Source organism: Trichoderma virens, assembly GCF_000170995.1.
Source record: "Trichoderma virens Gv29-8 chromosome Unknown TRIVIscaffold_74, whole genome shotgun sequence".
Classification (NCBI taxonomy): Eukaryota; Fungi; Ascomycota; class Sordariomycetes; order Hypocreales; family Hypocreaceae; genus Trichoderma; species Trichoderma virens.
In genome coordinates this window covers 19,091-37,153 of record NW_014013675.1, presented here as the reverse complement: position 1 = coordinate 37,153, position 18,063 = coordinate 19,091, and the positions used below count along the sequence as shown (strand labels likewise).

The 18,063-nt window shown below is 40.9% G+C and overlaps 5 protein-coding genes across 5 annotated transcripts; 2 read left to right on the top strand and 3 right to left on the bottom strand.

Annotated features, from left to right (window-relative positions):
• Window positions 1–5,139: 5,139 nt before the first annotated feature.
• Window positions 5,140–5,307, bottom strand: TRIVIDRAFT_153013 (uncharacterized protein; the record flags this gene model as incomplete). Its single annotated transcript, XM_014099857.1, has 1 exon — window positions 5,140–5,307. A coding segment is annotated over one exon (168 nt), but the record flags the coding sequence as incomplete, so codon positions are not given.
• A 635-nt stretch (window positions 5,308–5,942) lies between these two features.
• On the bottom strand, window positions 5,943–7,420 carry TRIVIDRAFT_223225 (uncharacterized protein; the record flags this gene model as incomplete). Its single annotated transcript, XM_014099856.1, has 5 exons — window positions 5,943–6,319; window positions 6,406–6,941; window positions 6,994–7,121; window positions 7,193–7,341; window positions 7,402–7,420. 5 exons carry the CDS (start codon window positions 7,418–7,420, stop codon window positions 5,943–5,945), a joined length of 1,209 nt encoding a protein of 402 aa, XP_013955331.1.
• Window positions 7,421–10,611: 3,191 nt separating this feature from the next.
• On the bottom strand, window positions 10,612–11,702 carry TRIVIDRAFT_70925 (glycoside hydrolase family 26 protein; the record flags this gene model as incomplete). The annotated part of the gene is made up of 3 exons (XM_014099934.1): window positions 10,612–11,088; window positions 11,161–11,558; window positions 11,627–11,702. The coding sequence occupies 3 exons, from the start codon at window positions 11,700–11,702 to the stop codon at window positions 10,612–10,614; spliced, it is 951 nt and encodes a 316-aa protein (XP_013955409.1).
• A 1,006-nt stretch (window positions 11,703–12,708) lies between these two features.
• TRIVIDRAFT_70926 (glycoside hydrolase family 26 protein) lies at window positions 12,709–13,990 on the top strand (the record flags this gene model as incomplete). The annotated part of the gene is made up of 3 exons (XM_014099935.1): window positions 12,709–12,778; window positions 12,891–13,751; window positions 13,845–13,990. The coding sequence occupies 3 exons, from the start codon at window positions 12,709–12,711 to the stop codon at window positions 13,988–13,990; spliced, it is 1,077 nt and encodes a 358-aa protein (XP_013955410.1).
• A 1,155-nt stretch (window positions 13,991–15,145) lies between these two features.
• TRIVIDRAFT_59965 (glycoside hydrolase family 2 protein) lies at window positions 15,146–17,874 on the top strand (the record flags this gene model as incomplete). The annotated part of the gene is made up of 3 exons (XM_014099933.1): window positions 15,146–15,679; window positions 15,740–16,730; window positions 16,790–17,874. The coding sequence occupies 3 exons, from the start codon at window positions 15,146–15,148 to the stop codon at window positions 17,872–17,874; spliced, it is 2,610 nt and encodes an 869-aa protein (XP_013955408.1).
• Between the last annotated feature and the right edge of the window lie 189 nt (window positions 17,875–18,063).

Sequence of the window (18,063 nt, the reverse complement as noted above, 5' to 3'; positions counted from 1 at the left end):
ATATTTTTTATTTTTTAATTATTTTAATAACTTTTTATATATTTATTAATTTATAATATTAAGTTTATATATATTAATAAATTTAAAGATTTAAAGATTAACTGCTATAGTAAAAATTAAAGTTATTTTAATAATATTATTTAATAAATTTAATATTAAAATAGTTAATATTATTAATAGTAATAGCTGCCACTATTAATTTTATTTTACCTTTATATTTTTTAATTAAATAATTAATTTAAATTAACTAAGTTATTAATTAATATTTTTAAAAGTTTTTTTAAAATTAAAACTGCTTTAAAATACCCTTTACCTTAAATAACATTAAGTTTATAAAATATAAAAGTTATAATATTTTTATTAATTTTATAAAACTAAAGCTAAAATTAATACATATTATAAAACTAAATTAGCTTTTCTTTTTTATATTTTTTTTATTAATATATATTAATAAAAAAGTGTATAAATTATATAAAAAGTATAAAAATTATAAAAAGGTATTATTATAATTTTATTATAATTCTTTTAAAAGTTATTAATAATTTAATATTTTACAGTTATTAAAATAAAAATAATATAAGTAATTTATTTATAAATAATTAAATATAAATATTAATAAATTAAATTTAGGATTTTATTTATTTTTAAATTTTATTAATTTTAAATTTTTAATTATTAATATTACTAAAAGCTTATAAAATAAAAAAGCACTATTATAAAATTACTACTATTATTTATAATAAATTTCTTTATTAATAAATATAATAATTTAATAATTAATATTATAATATAACTAAAATACTATTATTAATTAACCTAATAGTAAATTTTTTTTTTAAAACTATAGTTAAATTTAAATAATATATTTAATAACTTTATTAAAATAAGCTGTTTAGTTAGTTTAAGGCTTTAATATAGCTATTAACTAGCAGTTATAATCTTTTTCTAAAGGAGAAGAAATAAAATTATTCCAGTCTTTTAAAAATAATTTAAATAGTAATACTTACTTTATTTATTTAATTTACTAATTATAGGAGGCTTTAGGGAAATACTGTTTTATTTTAGTTAATATACTTATATTAATATATTATTACTAAAAAATATATACTATAGCTTTAATTAATAAATAATCTTTTAAGGCCTTTATTAAAGTAAGCTTTTAGTTTATTATAATAACTGTCACAACCTAGCTCTTATAGTTGCAATAAAGGGCCTATAGGGTAGGCGTTCATAGATAAATATTAGCCCACCTAACTAATTAAAGATAGATTATTAAAATATTAAAATAATTTAATAACCCTATAATAGATTATTTAGAAAATATAATAATTTAGTATAGAATTATTTAAAAAATAGAATAATTTAACTTAATTAATTAAGTATATAAGTTTACGTTCTTATACTTACTTAAATAGCTTAAATAGCTAGTTATTAATATAATAATTAAATTAAATTTAATTACTATATTTACTAACTATATAATATTAATAAAACTATACTTATATTTAATTTAATTACTTTATTAATATAAACCTAAAACCTAAAGGTTTATTTTTTAAAAATAATTAACTTATATTAATATATAAAACCTAGTTTATTATATATTAATAACTTTTATTTAAATAGTTACTTTAGACTTATAGATAATAAAAAATAATATTAAATAATTAAATTTTAAGTCCTAAACGTTAAAACTAATTATAAAAATAAAACCTAAAGTAATTATTTAAATAATAATATTAAAATTAAAAATAATTTTAAAAAAAATAATAAAATAATAGTTAATAAAAAAACTTTAACTTTAAAAGAAATAGTAATTATAATTAAAATATTTTAAAAAGAAATTAATATTTTTAAAATAAAAAAATAAAATAAAATAAAACCTTATAATTAAAAAGGTTTAACTTATATAATAAAAATCTTTAAAAAATAAATAAATATTTTATAAAATTTAATATTTATTTTAAATACTTTCTATTTACTTTAAAAAATAATAAAAATAAAATTATTTTTATTATTATTTACTTAATAAAAATAATAAAAAAATAAGCTTAACTTATTATAAAAGACTTTAAAGTAAATACTTTAAATAATTAAAAACTATAAATTTAAAAAGTTTTTAAAATATATTAAAACTTTTATAAATAATTAAAAAAAATTTTTAAAACTATTAATAAAAAATAAAAAGTTAAAAAAAGTTTTTAAAAAATAAAATAAAAAATTTTTTTTTTAAAAAATATTACTTTTTAAATTTAATAAATATATTAATAATAAAAGTATTTATATAATAATAAAAATAAAATAAAATACAAATTTATAAAGTATAAAAAGTAAACTATTTATATTAAATTAAGTAAAATCTTAAAAATAAAATTAATAAAAAGAAATATTATATTATAACTTAACTTTTATAATTATTATAATAAGCTTATAAAGTAAGTATTATTAAATTAATTATAAGTTAATTAACTAATAATAAAATATTTACTTAACTTTTTTAATAAATTATATAAATAAATAATACTTTATTTAGTTTATTTAATAAACTTTATAAACTTAAAATTAACTAAAAATATAAATTATATTTATATATTTATTTAAATAGCTTAAATAATTAATTAAAAATTATAATATTTAAATTAAATTTACTTGATTTTTTTTATTAATTATATATCTATGTATATTACTTAAATATTTAGCTTAGTTTATTTATTAATATAATCTAAAAGTTAAGTTTATCTTTTAAAAATTTTAACTATATTAATTTATCTATTTATAGTTTATTATAATATAAAATAAAATATTATTATTATTATTATTATTATTATTATAAACTTTAATTAATAAAATATATTAATTTAAAAGCTATTTAAAATTATTTTAAATTAATATATAATGTTATAAAATTAAAAAAATGTCACAGAATACAGGGTAAATCAAGCAAACAGCAATAAGGTAGGTATTTTGGTATTGTAAGACTGAAACTTAATTCCTTCCTTCCAGGATTTGTGGGCGAAAAGGTAGGGAAGGCTAGACGAGACCCTGGGGTCACGTGCAGGGTAGCTGCACCTGTATAATCCCGTTACAAAAAAATATTTAAAAAAGTAATAATAATTATTAATAACTTTTTAAAATAAAGTTTTATAACTACAGTTTTAAAATAATTATCTAAAAAAAACAATAACTTAAGTAAAATAGTTAAGTTAATTATAAATATAATTTTATTAATATTATATAATTAAAAAATATAATAGTTAAATTTAATTTAATTATTATATTAATAATTAACTATTTAAACTATTTAAATTAATATTAAATATATAGATTTAAATATTTAATTATATATTTTAAAATTAATATAAATTAATATTAATTTATATTAATCCTATTTATTAATAAAATTAACGTTAATTTTTATTAACTTAATCTTAATTAATGTATTAGTCCTACAATTATTTAAAATCGCCTACCCCATAGGCTCATTGTCGTAACTATAAGAGCCAGGTCGTAACACTGTATAATCCTATATTTTATATGCTTTATTGTTTTATAAATAACTTACGAAAGTGCCACCAATCCTGGTACCAGAAGGCATTACTCAAGAGTTGAGATACAACATCGTTGTAGCCGGTATTGCGCATATGGGAATGGGCATACTTCAGCCAGGCAATATATATCTTTGTGTGATCCAAGTGTTTGCGGCCGTCGGAGCCACCACGAGCAACATTATATTCATTGTGGTTGAAGGTATTCTGAATGTCCCTCTACCAGACTCGCTGATATCCGCCATGTTGGGAAAGCAGAATCTCGTCAGGATGCCAGCCATCGTCAAACCTATACCATCTAATAATAACATTTGGCCAATAACTATACAGATTTAATTGATTAGCTGGGATATTAGATATAAGATGGCTTATGTAAATTACTTACTAGGCGTGGCCTGCAGTTCAAAAAGAAGTACCTTCCTCTATGAGACCTATGTAATCTGCAACGTCGTGCATCTATGACGTTTTGAGAGGCAGCCAGGGTGTGACCTACTCTGGCAACCAACATTTATCAAGGTCTTGTATTCTCCTACTCTACACACATCTTTTCTCTCAGAGTTTGTTCCTCAAGGCTTTGATGCGCAAACCGCGCCACGGTTCGCCTTCTCCTGTTGATTCAGAGGCATGGCCTTACAGATGCATGACTTTTATGGCTTCTAATTAGCCCAATTCTATCTTCCCCATATATACTTCCGAGCAAAGGCGGTGTAGCTACTGCCTTAACAGCTGCCTATAATGCTTGAACTGTGTCTTAGGATAGGTCAACTAATTCTTTCACAGGTCTCCGAACTAATATTATCCTTTACAACAGCTGCTCAACCCTATTGGTACACAAATGTTAAGCATTCCGACCAATTAGGTTCTGTTTTACTGCTTAACAATGATACAAGATGATTCTTCATCGCCCTCATTAAGTTCCCATTGACTCCTTGTTCTACGAATACTTGGTTGCATTCTCCGACCACTGGAGCGCACCCCTGTTGTGTTTCCAGCTCTGGAAGCAACAGATAATCCACATCTCTGCTGCTGATTCAAGTCACTTACGTGACTACTGGTTTTTGTAATAGTTTCTGGAATCTCTTCTTGTGCTTTTCTGGCGAGGATAGATTTATTGAGATTTCCCGGTGGTTGACCTCGGTTTCGCCCGCTTCGCCGACCTGCCGGCTGACGGTCGGATTGGCGAGTAGATTCGCTACTTTCCACAATAGATCATCTTTCGGGGACAATTCGGTCGGTGTTCCTTGGCCTTCCGCATAACAAAGTATCAATTTTTGGGCCAAGAATTCGTCTGTATGGATTCTTGAGCAGTATGTCCAATATTGTGCTATTACCATATATGATCAGGTTTTGGAAGGTCATATTATGTACGATATGGGCAGAGCTTTTATTATATCATATAAGGTCCATATGATATGATCACAATAGATGGTAATATGCATGGCCATATTATTCATGTGATAGTACGAACACGACGAAATTGTGATCGCGGACATGCAACGGCATCCCAAATAAGGTTATATAAGCTATGGAATGGAATATCTTCACTTGTATTAAGGTCGTTGTCGGCAAAGGCCACCCTGCTGCCTTTGCTTAGCTATGATTTGAGGAATTCTGTTGCTTTAATACTTTTAATGCCTATGCAGTTCCTACGATCCGTGATAGTGATCTTCGTGTATGAAAATAGGCTCTCTGGCTCTGCTGAAATTGCCGGAATGGACAACACATCCAAAGCTATAATAGATAGAGCTGAGTAAGACTTCCTGTGGGTAGGATTAAGCCACCAGGATCGCAGATCATTCACTTCTGGTATGATTGGGGCAAGAAGATACTTTGTGTATTTGTCCTGATCGAGATAAGTCCCTCTCCTCTGCTGTTCCCACTTGTGGAATGAGTTCTTGACCCGATCGCGAGCTTCTGACGTCTGCGTAGAGACTGTAACTGCAGTGGACTTATATTCTTTAGTCTAGAATCCGACATTCGTTTCCGACAGGGTTCTCGCGAGTCTGAAGGTCAATTGTTGTCAATATAATGCTATTTCCATTGTGGAGACAACACCAGCGCAGCAATATAGACCGGCGATCTGTCTGTCAAGCTTAACACCTTCAATGGGATAGGAATGTTCCCTCCGTGAGAAATCAATCCATTCCATTGGCTCCCAGCTCGCGGCGCTATTGGCCAGCTTCGAAAACCCCCTTACTTGCCAACCGGCGTGGTGGGAATTAGAGGCGACATTCTCACATAAACACAGGGGAAGCCACGACAAAAGCAATGTATCAATTTAGCACGCTCTTAGCTCCCATGATGAGACTCAAAAAACGCAACAGGACGAAGTAAAGATGTAAAACCCAGCAGAGCGAAGCTGAGCCCTCACTGCACACCTCCGCATACTGCCAGCCCTCAAAAACCAGACCCTATCACATCATATAAGATTTCCTCAATGGGGTACCTAACAACAGTATTGAAGGTCGGGTCGTCTTGGGGAATGAACTGACTCCACCCAAGCACGACGACACCTTTCTCGTTGTCTGCATGCCAATTCGTGTTACAAAACCCTGCCCACGCGAAAGTGCCATTTCCGCGACCCGTCTCGAAACCTGCTGGGAACAATAGTGCGCCTAAGCCCCACTGTTTAGCTGTCCCAGGAAATAAAACTCCCCCATCGTTGGACGCCTGCGACGGTGCGTCCAGGCCATTTGCCAGCTCAACTGCAGAAAGCTGCGGACGTAAGGCCTCTTCAACAATAGACGTACTCAAAATCCTCGCGCCGGTAACCGCTTAAAACCGCGTCAGTAACATTTACACCCGCCACACCTCGCCAACACCACCAAAACAGGCATTAGTAGCTGGACGCCTCACTTACGATGTTTTCCGCCATTTATCAAAGGCAATAGCGCTTGTCCCATTGCCTCGATTGTCGCAAAGCCACCCGCACCAGCGCTTTCAAATTGAATATTGGTGTCGTTGTAGATAGGACCTCTGGGCACAATTAATGATTCATTCACCCTAACATGCTGACTCACTAGTCGGCTGGTCTGCTCCTTATTGAGCCTGAAGGTGAAGTCTTCACCACTGACACCGGCGGGACCCAGCAACTCCCCTTGGATAAAATCACCCAGGCTAACACCAGTTAAATTCTCGACAAGAAGGCCTGCATAATCAGCCTCCGCCCCGTAACGCCATACCTGGTTAGGATCATTTGCGTGAGCACCAGCATATACGCTCTTGTTGTTAGGGAAAAAAGGCTCTGGATCAGCAACAATCTCAACCGGGCTCAGTGTTGCTAGGAAATCCACCACAGGATAAGCGTTTCCAGCCGTAAATGTAAGAAGATTCCGAACCGTAATGTCCCCAACCCTCAGTCGAGTCGCCGAGCCTGGGTCATCGGGATTTAAGCGACTACCAGCAGTTAAAGCCAAGTGACGAACATCACAGGACAGATTGTACTCACACTTGCTCTAGCGCCAAATCAGGTAATTTCGAGAGAACACTGTCATCCAAGCCGATCAAACCCATGTCAACGCACTTCAACAAAGCCATCATGCCTAAAATTTTCGTATGAGATGCAAGCCAAAATATCTGTCGACCACGTCAACGCTGCCCAACACTTTCTTTCTGAGATCTGCCATGCAAAGACATGTGTAACTCACATCACCAAGCTGCAACGGTATATCCGAACCAGCCTGCCTCGACCCTGCAGTCGCTTGGTATAGCACCTCGCCGGATCTCGTAAGAGCGAGGAAATTTACCAAGGGAATCGTGTCGGGAACAGCTGCCGCAATGACCGCATCTGCTTTTTCTGCGCTTGAGTGTCAGTTCACGGCTGTATCCTGCCACCGAACGTTGGGACAACCCTAACCTTTAATTGCCGACCTCATGCCGTCCAAATGCAGGGCTTTCGAGGCGGCCAGACCACACAAACTTATCAATATGCTTCCCCGCATCTTCAGTTTGGCAGCGAGCGTCACTTCGTAGTCGAATACGCAGAATCCTCACAAGACTGAATTGTGAACGTCAACACGGAACACATGGGAAACACCTGGGATGTAGGCTATATATACCTGTATTTTTCATGAAGCCAGAGTCACAGAAACTGCGTGTTGATCCCACATTCGGAGGAGCTAAGTGAGTTGAGTGGAACAGCCAGGATATGTTCGCGGCGCGAAAAAAAAAAAACTCCCCGTAGGGTCTAGTTGCTATTGAGAAATTCTTGAACAAACAGCCGAAATTCAGGTCAGATATAAGCGCAAGGCTTTATTGGGTATTTGACACTTGCCTCAAACGGCTCTATTAATCACAGGTTCGCTTGGTACTACCGAGGTAACGGAGATCGATTGTAGGGATATCTAGCCTATGTGTAAATAGTCCATTTGAAATCAACGAGCGCACATGTCTACCTGGCGTGCCATGACCATCACACTTTCAGATGCAGAGCAAAACACAGATTTCACTGCAGCAACTGATAATATGGGGGTCCGCATATCGCCGGAGAAACGCGTGAGCGCCCCGTCGCGAGTAAAAAATTTAAGAAATTAAGGTAGCAAACTATAAAGAGGGCCGGGCCGATGGTAAAATCCGGCCACGATGAATTGCGGTAGTTGTGTGATAAGTGCTTCTGTGCTATGTTTATTGTATATTTGAGCGTCTATTGTCCGCCAGGTAGTGGATGAAGCGACTTGCAGAGCCCTCGTGGTTGTATTCTGGTAACAATGTCCCAAAATAACTGTCACTGATCTCGGCTGACTTGGACGTTTTTGCCACGTCCAGGTTGCTCCTCTCCGCGCTGATTACGCGCGACGACGCGAGTAAGCGATAGCGCATGCTGCTGCTAAAAACTATAACGTTAATTGAAAAGGCCGATACTACTTCTAGTACAAGTATATATTAAATTTTAGAATATTTTCAACGTTTCCATATACATACGGACATTTAAAGTACCTCCCCTTCCCACTACGGAGCACAGATCCCAACTTGGAATGCCTCAATTAGTTATTACAAAACAAAGTTAAGATACAAGGGAGGGACATGCAATAGCTCCCGTAGCCTTTAAATAAGCAACGATTTAAATATTTAGGGTTATAATTAGGCTGGACCTGTATAAAACCTGCACTAATTGCATGTATGTAGGGCAGAAAGTGTGCCTGGCCAAATATAGAAGGCGTATCTTACCTAATGTGGAAAGTGGAATTGTCTTAAAGCTTTTGTTAAAGCACTTGTTAGTTAGTTATATAAGCCCTTAATTAGTAAGTCTTGACATAGTTGTTCCCCAATTAACGCTTTACTTGTTATTGATAATGTTAGATAAGTGAGTCCTTGTTGTATATTTATAAGAGATTTGACACGGCTTACTGCCTATTAGTGCTGTGGTATTGTTTCTATAAGTTAAGCATCTATAATGGAATATATTCCAGAGGATACTAGGCCATTTCTTAAGTCTAGGTATTGTTGACCTAACTATGGTAGACAATGGGGTACTTGTGTTGCCGTAATGACGGCTTTGCTACTTACTAATAAACCGGCTTCTTGATTCACCTTCCTGCAGAACTTACAGAGGGAATTTCAGCTAAACATTAGCTATGATTGCGAAGTAATTGGAATAGTCTGGTATGAGTTGGTATTGGTATGGTATATAGAATTAACGCACTCTTTTTATCTGTGTTCCGCTGTGACGTTTAACAGTTTTGACGAATAGTGTAGATTTGGTCGTGTCAGCATTTAGCGCGACGTCTACATATTTAAGCCAACAGATAACAAAAGCAAATTAGGGAGTATGTTAAACTCCTAAATAGGAAAATGCTCAAATTCCCTAAAATCGTTAGACAGGGACAGTTGGTTTTCTGTTACTAAGACGGCCTACTTTACCAAAGTAGGCCACTACGAGGGCTATTTACTAAGCGAGAAGCTCTTTTTTACTAAATACTAAACTCTAATATTGTAATAGACTAAGCCAGTGAGAGTCTCAACGTGCACTTGATTATAGCAATAAAAGGCGGTGTAGCAGTTGGGCCAGCGGTTGGAAGTCGTCAGCTGCCTATTGACTACGGTTACGGATATGACTTTTATTTACTTGGAGAGATGCCCTTAGAGTAGCGACTGTGATTGGGATTGTCTGGTATGAGTTGGTATTGGTATGGTAAATACCGCCAAGACCTGGTATGGTTTGGGAATGTCTTAATAATACTTACCGGTATACGAAGTACTATCTAGTAGATTATACCGGCAAAGCTAAAAATAGACTTGGATGTAAAGTTGCCGATTGCTGCACCAGTGGTACCTGGACAATTTGACAGTTACCCAACGACAATCATTAGGCTGTCAGCCAGGTTGATGTCAACTAACTGAACTTAGCTTAACATGGACTACTCCGACTAACTAATGTATTTAATATTACTAAGATATTAAGTCTCCTTGCGTTGGTGAGGTTGGTTTGCATCACAATGGCGCTTCTAGTCTTTGCTATTACCGGGTAGCTGAACTTAAAGTAAATGCATTGGCGTTAGTAAGTTATAAGGAAATACCCAGTGATGTACCTAATTGTATCAAAAATACATGTAGTATATATTATACCCTAACGTATTATTAAGTCAATGTATTAACGGCGTCTGAGAAGGCAGGGATACGTATAAAAGACCTGGTGATTGCCGCCTATGTTTTCAGTAACAGTATAATAAGTATAACTACAAAAACTTACAGTGATGTCTTAGCTAATGTCCATATTCTACGATAGCGGCCCCTATAGCGCGCTCTGCCTCCTTCATACGCAGCTGCAGTTACTTAGGGCTCCCGCCCATTGTTACAACCTGGTCCTTCGTAACAGCAATCCCTTATAAGCAGCTGGTTTCATTACAATAGTTGCTATAATTGAAACCCTGTTAGCGCTACAGTATAATAGAATATAAATTTATATTATAAAAAACTAGTGGTCTAGGTGTTACGGTCCGGTCAACCGTAACAGCAATCGGTTCCTTATAAACCGCTAGTTCTGTTACTGCATTTGCTACAATTGCGATTGTTAGCTTAATCTTTTGCCCTGTTGGCGTTACAGTATAACGGAAGGTAATAATCTGCTCTAGTGGCGGTCCAGGCCGAGAGTTCGCTTGGTCTCCTCCAAAACCTTCTTGCCAGCCATCACCAGGCGGAAGTCGTCTCCCTTGAGATACTCGAACCAGCTCATGGAGACATAGTTGGAGTACTCGTGCCTGCTCTGGCCAACAAGTTGCGAAAGCCACCACTCTTTGTATGTGGCATTGGCCCCAGTCTCGCCGATAGCGAATGGCTTGTTCTTGCCAGCCGAGTATCGATCGTAGAAGTTCTTGTACATGTACTCAAAGTCCTGATATTCCGCATTAGGATAGCAGTCAATGCCCACTAGGTCAACGGTTTCATCGCCCGGATACCAGGGGTCTAGAACGTCTGCCGACCCATTTCCAATATTGTTTGGCGACCAGAACATCTCCACAAGAGGGTTATCGGCAACTGCTTCGGCCACGTTCTGCCACGCAACAACAAATTCGGCAGGAGTTCCATAGTATCGTGGCTCAGCAGCCTTTCATCACGAAAACGAGTTTGGCGGTTAGATAAATGTAAAACAGAGCGAACGTGTAAAAGGTGTACTTACAGGATCAACGTACCAATTCATCTCATGGCCGAAGCGAAGCCAGACACGAACTCCTCGCTCTGTGAACTTCCTCATTACGTCGGCAACTTGGTAAGCGACATCTTTAGTGATGCCCGCAAAACCTTGAGCCAGCACAGGCATGACTGATGGTACAAAGATGGCACCAGAGTTCACAACATCGTCAAACTCTTCCATGAGCTCGTAGCCGTTGTACTGCTGCGAGTCGAGGTGAGAGTACATGCCATATGTGGCACCCTTTGCTCCCAACCTGGCATTGATCTCCGCCATGGTGTATCGCGGCGAAGTGACGCCCTCTGAGGCGTTCCCATTAGAAGGAAGCCAGCCGATGGCCACGCCATTGGTCTTAAGAAAATTAAATGGCCATCCAAAGTTACGAACTGGTAATGGAAATGAAAGTTAGCGAAGTTCCTGCTACGACATTTCCTTCAGAAAGTGTGTGGTATACCATGGTTTGAGGGGCTGGCGGCACACGCCGTTCCCAACACGAGGGCTTTGGCAAGCTGGTGGAGAGCGAACTTCATTGTGTCAAACTATCAGATGGTTGCCAAAGATGAAACTCTAACGTTGCAGTGCATGGCCATTTCCCCAGAACAGAGGGAAGAGTCGTTGAGATTTTAACTCAATTCCCCCATGGGGATCTTGCCTTCATGCGCGTGCCGTGCTCCGCGTTCCAACTTGCAATAGTACGTATGGAGGCGAACCAGGTTCCTCATGCAGGAACCAAATAGGCATTTCTACGCTTGACCAAACTTATCGCCCGCCGTAAAGGCTAGTCCGGCTAACAGCATCGCCCAGTCGCAGCACACGGGATTTACAAACTGCGTTTCACGTAGCATGTTGGACCCAGCCCGGAAACTCCTGTCAAGCGTACAAAGCCCCCAGATAGAAGACCCTAACCAAAATCGTATGATTGACGGAGCCGACTTGGAGAGCCTGACTCGGAGAGCCTGATCCTAAGCCGTACAACCGTTCTTCGGAATCTCAAAACGTAGAAAATCCGCCAGCCATTAACCTCGTTTCAAGCACGGATGCAGGGTATCAACGGATTTGTCTTTTCCGTGACTCAATTTGGTGGAAACCGGGGTAGCGACACGGAACCGCCGAGCAAATCCTACTCTGGAATAGGGGGAATACTACCCCACGATCACGTAGGGCGAATTCGCGGGGTAGTACAGGGGATACGAATAGGCGGATTTGCCAAAATTGGAAACATAATCGGACGTGAGTCGTATAGACTAAGCAGTAGGATCCAAGTGTCAGGACTAGTCTTGTGTTACACACCTTCCAGTTGACAGCATAGTATTCCACGGATCACAACGTGGGAAGGGCCAAGTCTGCTTGAAGAGTTAGTACCGAGCACTGCCGTTATGCGCGAAGCAGTTAAATAGCTTCAAGTTTTCATTGTTCCCGAGTTTTCTTGAAAGGTTGGCTACACAATCCGCAAGATCATCATCTAAACTTGTTTGAAGTGTTCTACACCCAGCCAAATCTTCAACAACAACAAATAGGACAAATCTCTTCATCAAAATGAAGTTGATTTCTCTTGCACCATTTTTGGTCGGGCTCGCCTGCGGGAATCCCGTCGTGTTGAAAAGAGGTAAGATAACACCCGAATTTCCTCGAGTACTGAGCACGCATTCTTGAGTCTATAAATTAGCTGCTGGTCAAATTGACTTTCGCCCGTTCTTTGCTGACGTTCCTGTGTCTAGCGGATGGGCTCCCAACCAACTGCGTCTATGTCAACAACATTGCCTTTGGGGCACTTCCCAGTGATGGAGAGCCTGGCCAATCCCCGCAATACTCCATGGCTCAGCTGAACAGTGCCCTGGGTGCCAAGATCTGCGGATACGGCTGGTACTCGCAGGTCTCCTCCAGCAGCTACGACGGATCCCAATTGACGGCAGTCATGAGTGACGTTGTGAGCTCCGGTGCTGTGTTTCAGCCAGCCGTGATGCCTACCCTACCTCTGGGTGATTTCACGGCGTCCACGGCATCGCAAGTCGCGTCCGTCCTGGAGCAGTTCACTAGCCAGGGTGTAGAGGTCTGGCTGCGTTTCGGGCATGAGATGAACTACTACCTGTCTGTTGGCACTTACTCGGGCACGGCAGCTCAGTTCGTTAACGCTTGGAAACTCATGGCAGCGGCTGTGGCGGGTAACGACAAGATCAAGATGTGGTGGTCGCCCAACAATGTCGGAGACAACGTGGGTTCTGTTGCTCAGTACTGGCCTGGTGCGGAGTATGTGGACTTGGTCGGCGTTGACTGCTACCCTAGCGGTTCCATCTCGTCGAGTACCTTTGGAAGCTGCTACCAATCCTTTTACAGCACCTATTCTGCCGCCTACAACATTCCATTCGCCATCGGAGAGACAGGCTACTGCGGCAGCAGCGGTGCTGATGCCTGGCTGTCCGCCATCATGAACCCCCCAAGTGGTTATCCCAACTATATTGCTGCGTCCTGGTTTGAGTACTCCAAGGAATGCGACTTTCGTATCATCGAGAGCGGCAACCTGGCAGAGACACAGCAGATTCTTCTCCATGGCGCCACCAGCTCCGGCGGCGGTGGCAGCGGTACTGGCAGCAGCTACCCTGCCGACACTTGCACTTGGGGGTAATATTTTCCTTTTCCTTTTTGCAAAGACGGTATAGCTAACTCGAGATTAGATGCGAGGGATGGAGCTGCAGCTCCTCGAGCCTCTGTCAGTCAGCCTACACTTGCAGCGGAGGCGTCTGCGGAAGCTGCAGCTGGGGTTGTGGCGGATGGGACTGCAGCGCCTCTCAGCCTTGCAACGCTGACTACACCTGCGTGAGCGGCGTCTGCCACCACTCCGGCCCAGCCACCTAAGCAAGTTGGCCTGGAGTTGAATAAACATTGACGTGAAACGTCCACGAGGAAGGTTGCGAGTTCTTGCTGGTCGATGAGTTCATGCTTCAACAATTGATGAACTTTGCCAGGCCTCAAGAAAATGTTTTTGGTTTGACCGAGATCTCTAGCGGTCTGCAGGAGGTTGTACATAGCGCAATTTGATCTTTGTTCCTACCTATTGGAAGATAGTAACGAATCAAGAAAGATGCGAAGCGAACCATTCATCACTTCCAGCCTAAAGCAGCATTGTGGATCATTTAGACATAACACTTGCATAGAACTCAGAATCGTCAATAAAGGTCACGCTCCGTAATTGCCAGAACTCTGAAATTCAGCAACGATAACATAGCACCAAGAGTTTAGCACGAACAAGATACAAAATATTTCAAATGCATTGCAATGTTCTCCACAGTGATGGCGCAGGCTCTGAACAGAGATTCGCTGATGGAGGGCTTTTTAACGCAAGGCCATCTTGGGCTGCGGAAGACTTTCCGTAAATATTGCGATGCCTTCAAGTGAAGAGAACAAAGCTGTACCCAAAGACTCACAGCGTTGTTAGTCCACTGCCTTAAGGTTGAGTATTCAAGGCCGAGCTCGCAGACTAGCTCTAGCCCATTTCCTTCTACCTGTTCTAATCCATACGACCGAGTCTCGGCACAGTGGGGCCCAATATCAACTTCTATTTTCTTGTTTCAAAGCCGAGGCATCTGGCGCGGGGTCTGGTAGGCTTACGATACTGGCTAATGATGGACGCCACTGCTTAGTGCCATGGCACGATCCTCATGCCTTCCAGAGTGAGCAAAAACGAACCCCTCTCCAAATACCCGCATCCTTGCAGAATAGGGGGCCAATTTACCGTGGGGTTGGCGAACGGGCATAGCAATGGCGCCTTCCAGCTGCAGACGCGGCGGTGACCAAAGTCACGGAAATGTGTAATCCGTGCCACAATGAGGTATAGCGCAATAACTAACGACTGGACACCACCACCTGGCCAGCTGGTTATACATACGAGCATGAGCCAGATCTGTAGCTCCAGAATAGAGCTAAGATTTTTCTGGACAACGACATCACAAGCCAAAAAGAAGAAAAAAAAAAAAAGATGCAGCTTACGAAGACGGCAATCAATGGGGGTTGGGAGTTCAAGCAGCGCAGCTCGCTGAACGACTCTGCGGCCTCCTCCTTTTTACCCGTGGCCCAATTTCCTACAGTGGCGCACATCGACCTCTTACATCATAAACTGATTTCTGATCCTTACATTGATGATCATGAGCTGGACTGTCTGTGGGTTAACGATGCGGATTGGACCTATCGTACCTCACAGGTGCCCCAGCCGGAATTTCAGGGGCCCCAGACGCGAGCTGTGTTGGTCTTTGAGGGCTTAGACACCGTTGTTGATGTGCTCTTGAACGATACATGTATTCTCAAAAGCCATAACATGCATGTGCAGCATAGAGTGGACGTAACGAAGCTACTGAAGGGATCGCAGGGGCCAAACTCGCTGGAATTGCGATTCTCCAACGCTCCGGAGTTTGCACGCCGAGAGAAGAGTCGCATTGGCTATAAAGGCAACGATACCGACGTTCACTTTGGTGGGCCAGAAAGGCTGTTCCTGCGAAAAGCACAGTATCACTGGGTAAGAGAATTTTTGAAACTCTCCACGGCCAAGGGCAATGTATAGCTGATTTGATTCCAGGGCTGGGACTGGGGTCCAGCTGTTAATACGTGTGGGCCATGGAAGCCAATCTATCTCGAGATATTTGAGCAGAGAATCGATGATTTCTTGGTTCGCCAAGAAACGGACTCAGATCTGAAGAGGGCAACACTCACAATCAAAGGAAGTGTTGAGAACTGCGATCAAAATCAAAAAGCTACTGTCGAGATTCAGGATCCTACTGGGTCTGTGGTACAAACAAGCTCTCTTGATATTTTGGAAGGGAAATTCAATACCAGTCTCGTCGTGGAGAACCCACAGCTCTGGTATCCGCATCAATACGGCGCACAGCCGCTGTATCAAGTCACTGTCAAGATACCAGACTACGACAGCAGGTCTCAAAGTATTGGTATCCGCCGACTGCGACTGCTTCAGCATAGCCTTAAACATGCGGAGGGCACTTCGTTTGTCTTCGAGGTCAACAACATCTGCTTGTTCGCTGGTGGTTCCTGCTGGATTCCCAACGACTTCATGCTTCCTAGGACGACTCGCCGGCGGTATGAGGATTGGTTGCAGCTTGCAAAGGACGGCAACCAGAGCATGATCCGGGTCTGGGGCGGCGGCATCGTGGAGTCGGACGATTTTTACGACATCTGCGACAGACTAGGGCTGCTCGTGTGGCAGGACTTCTTATTTGCGTGCGGCAACTATCCAGCATCTCAGGATTTCATGGACAATGTGAAGATGGAAGCTGAACAACAGCTTAGACGTGTTGGCCATCATGCCTCTCTCGCTCTGTGGGCGGGCAATAATGAGGACTACATGCTGGCGGAGAGATTTGGCTGGGAGCTCGACATGAAGGACGAAGTAGGCCCATGGCACGAGACCAATTTTCCTGCTCGTGAGATCTATGAAAGGCTGCTCCCTAGTCTCGTGGAGAAGCTGGGTGGCGATGTGCCCTACTGGAGAAGCAGCCCCTACGGAGGATCCTTTTCCAACGATACGACGGTGGGTGACACGCATATTTGGGACGGTATGTTTTCCCGTGCACATGTGGCATTTGGCTTGGAATACTGACGACTCTTTGTTTAGTCTGGCATGGTAAGCTCTCCCCTTACCAAGACTACAAGGCCTACACGTCTCGCTTCATCAGCGAGTTCGGATTTGAGTCTTGCCCTTCGCTGCGCACGCTTCATCGTGCCATCACCTCCCCCTCCGAGAGACACTCCCTGTCCCGCACCTTCGACATTCACGACAAGGGACCTGGTCACGGGAGGCGGTATCCCATGTACATGGGCGAGAACTTCAGGTTCCGCATGAACCCGCTGCGCGACTTCGTATACTGCACGCAGTACATGCAGGCCGAGGCGATGAAATACGCGTACAACTGCTGGCGACGGGAGTTTAGGGGCCCGGAGGAAGAGAACTGCGCTGGTGTACTAGTGTGGCAGCTCAACGACATCTGGCCGGGCTCAAGCTGGGCGCTGGTGGATGTGGATATGTACCGCAAGCCGGCGTACTACATCACCAAGAGGGCGCTGGCCAAGGCCGTCGTGGGAATGGAGCGGACGGTGACGAAGAAGCCGCCATATATCACGACGGGATACCTGCCGGAGAAGGCTTCAGCGGATGTTTGGGTCGTCAATGGCTCCTTGGAGGCGCTCAATGCCACGCTGAAGCTACGCATGTTTGACATTGTCACGGGATCACCTGTAGAGCTCCCCAATAGCAGCGGCAACCTCAAAGATGGCCACAAGTTGGAGCTGCCGCCGAACCAGACAACAGAAATAGGCAACATCGACATCCCCAACCCAGATCAGACCGTCTTCGCAGCCTATCTGGAAGATGGTCAAGGAACTGTTCTAGCACGCTGGGTCTCCTGGCCTGAGCCGCTTCGACTAGTCCAGCTCTCACGAGACCTGGCCGTCAAAATCTCTTATGAGGCTGGTGAAGATGGAACTGGCGACAAATTGCTTGTCAGTACGTCTGCGCCAGTAAAGGGAGTCATGCTGTCGGTACCCATGACTGAAGAAGGTGATGATGCCGTGTTCGAGGACAACTTCTTGGATCTGGTGCCCGGGGAGACGGTGCAGGTCCAGGTTCAGGGTCTCAAGGGCAGACCCGTCCAGTCTCGCTTTCTGTATGACTGGGAGTTGGAAGAGAACTTTGAGCTGTGAGAGTCCTCGCAGTTATCTACCTGTACATACCCATTCGGTATTAGTAGTCTGATTCACGTCAATGCCTAGAGAATGTAACAAAGCAAACGAAATACAATTCATGCAGCTTCTGGCTGAAACACAAAGAGTACCCGTCTCGTCATACGGTTGCATGTAGACGAATGGGCTTCAACCAGGCCACAATTATGT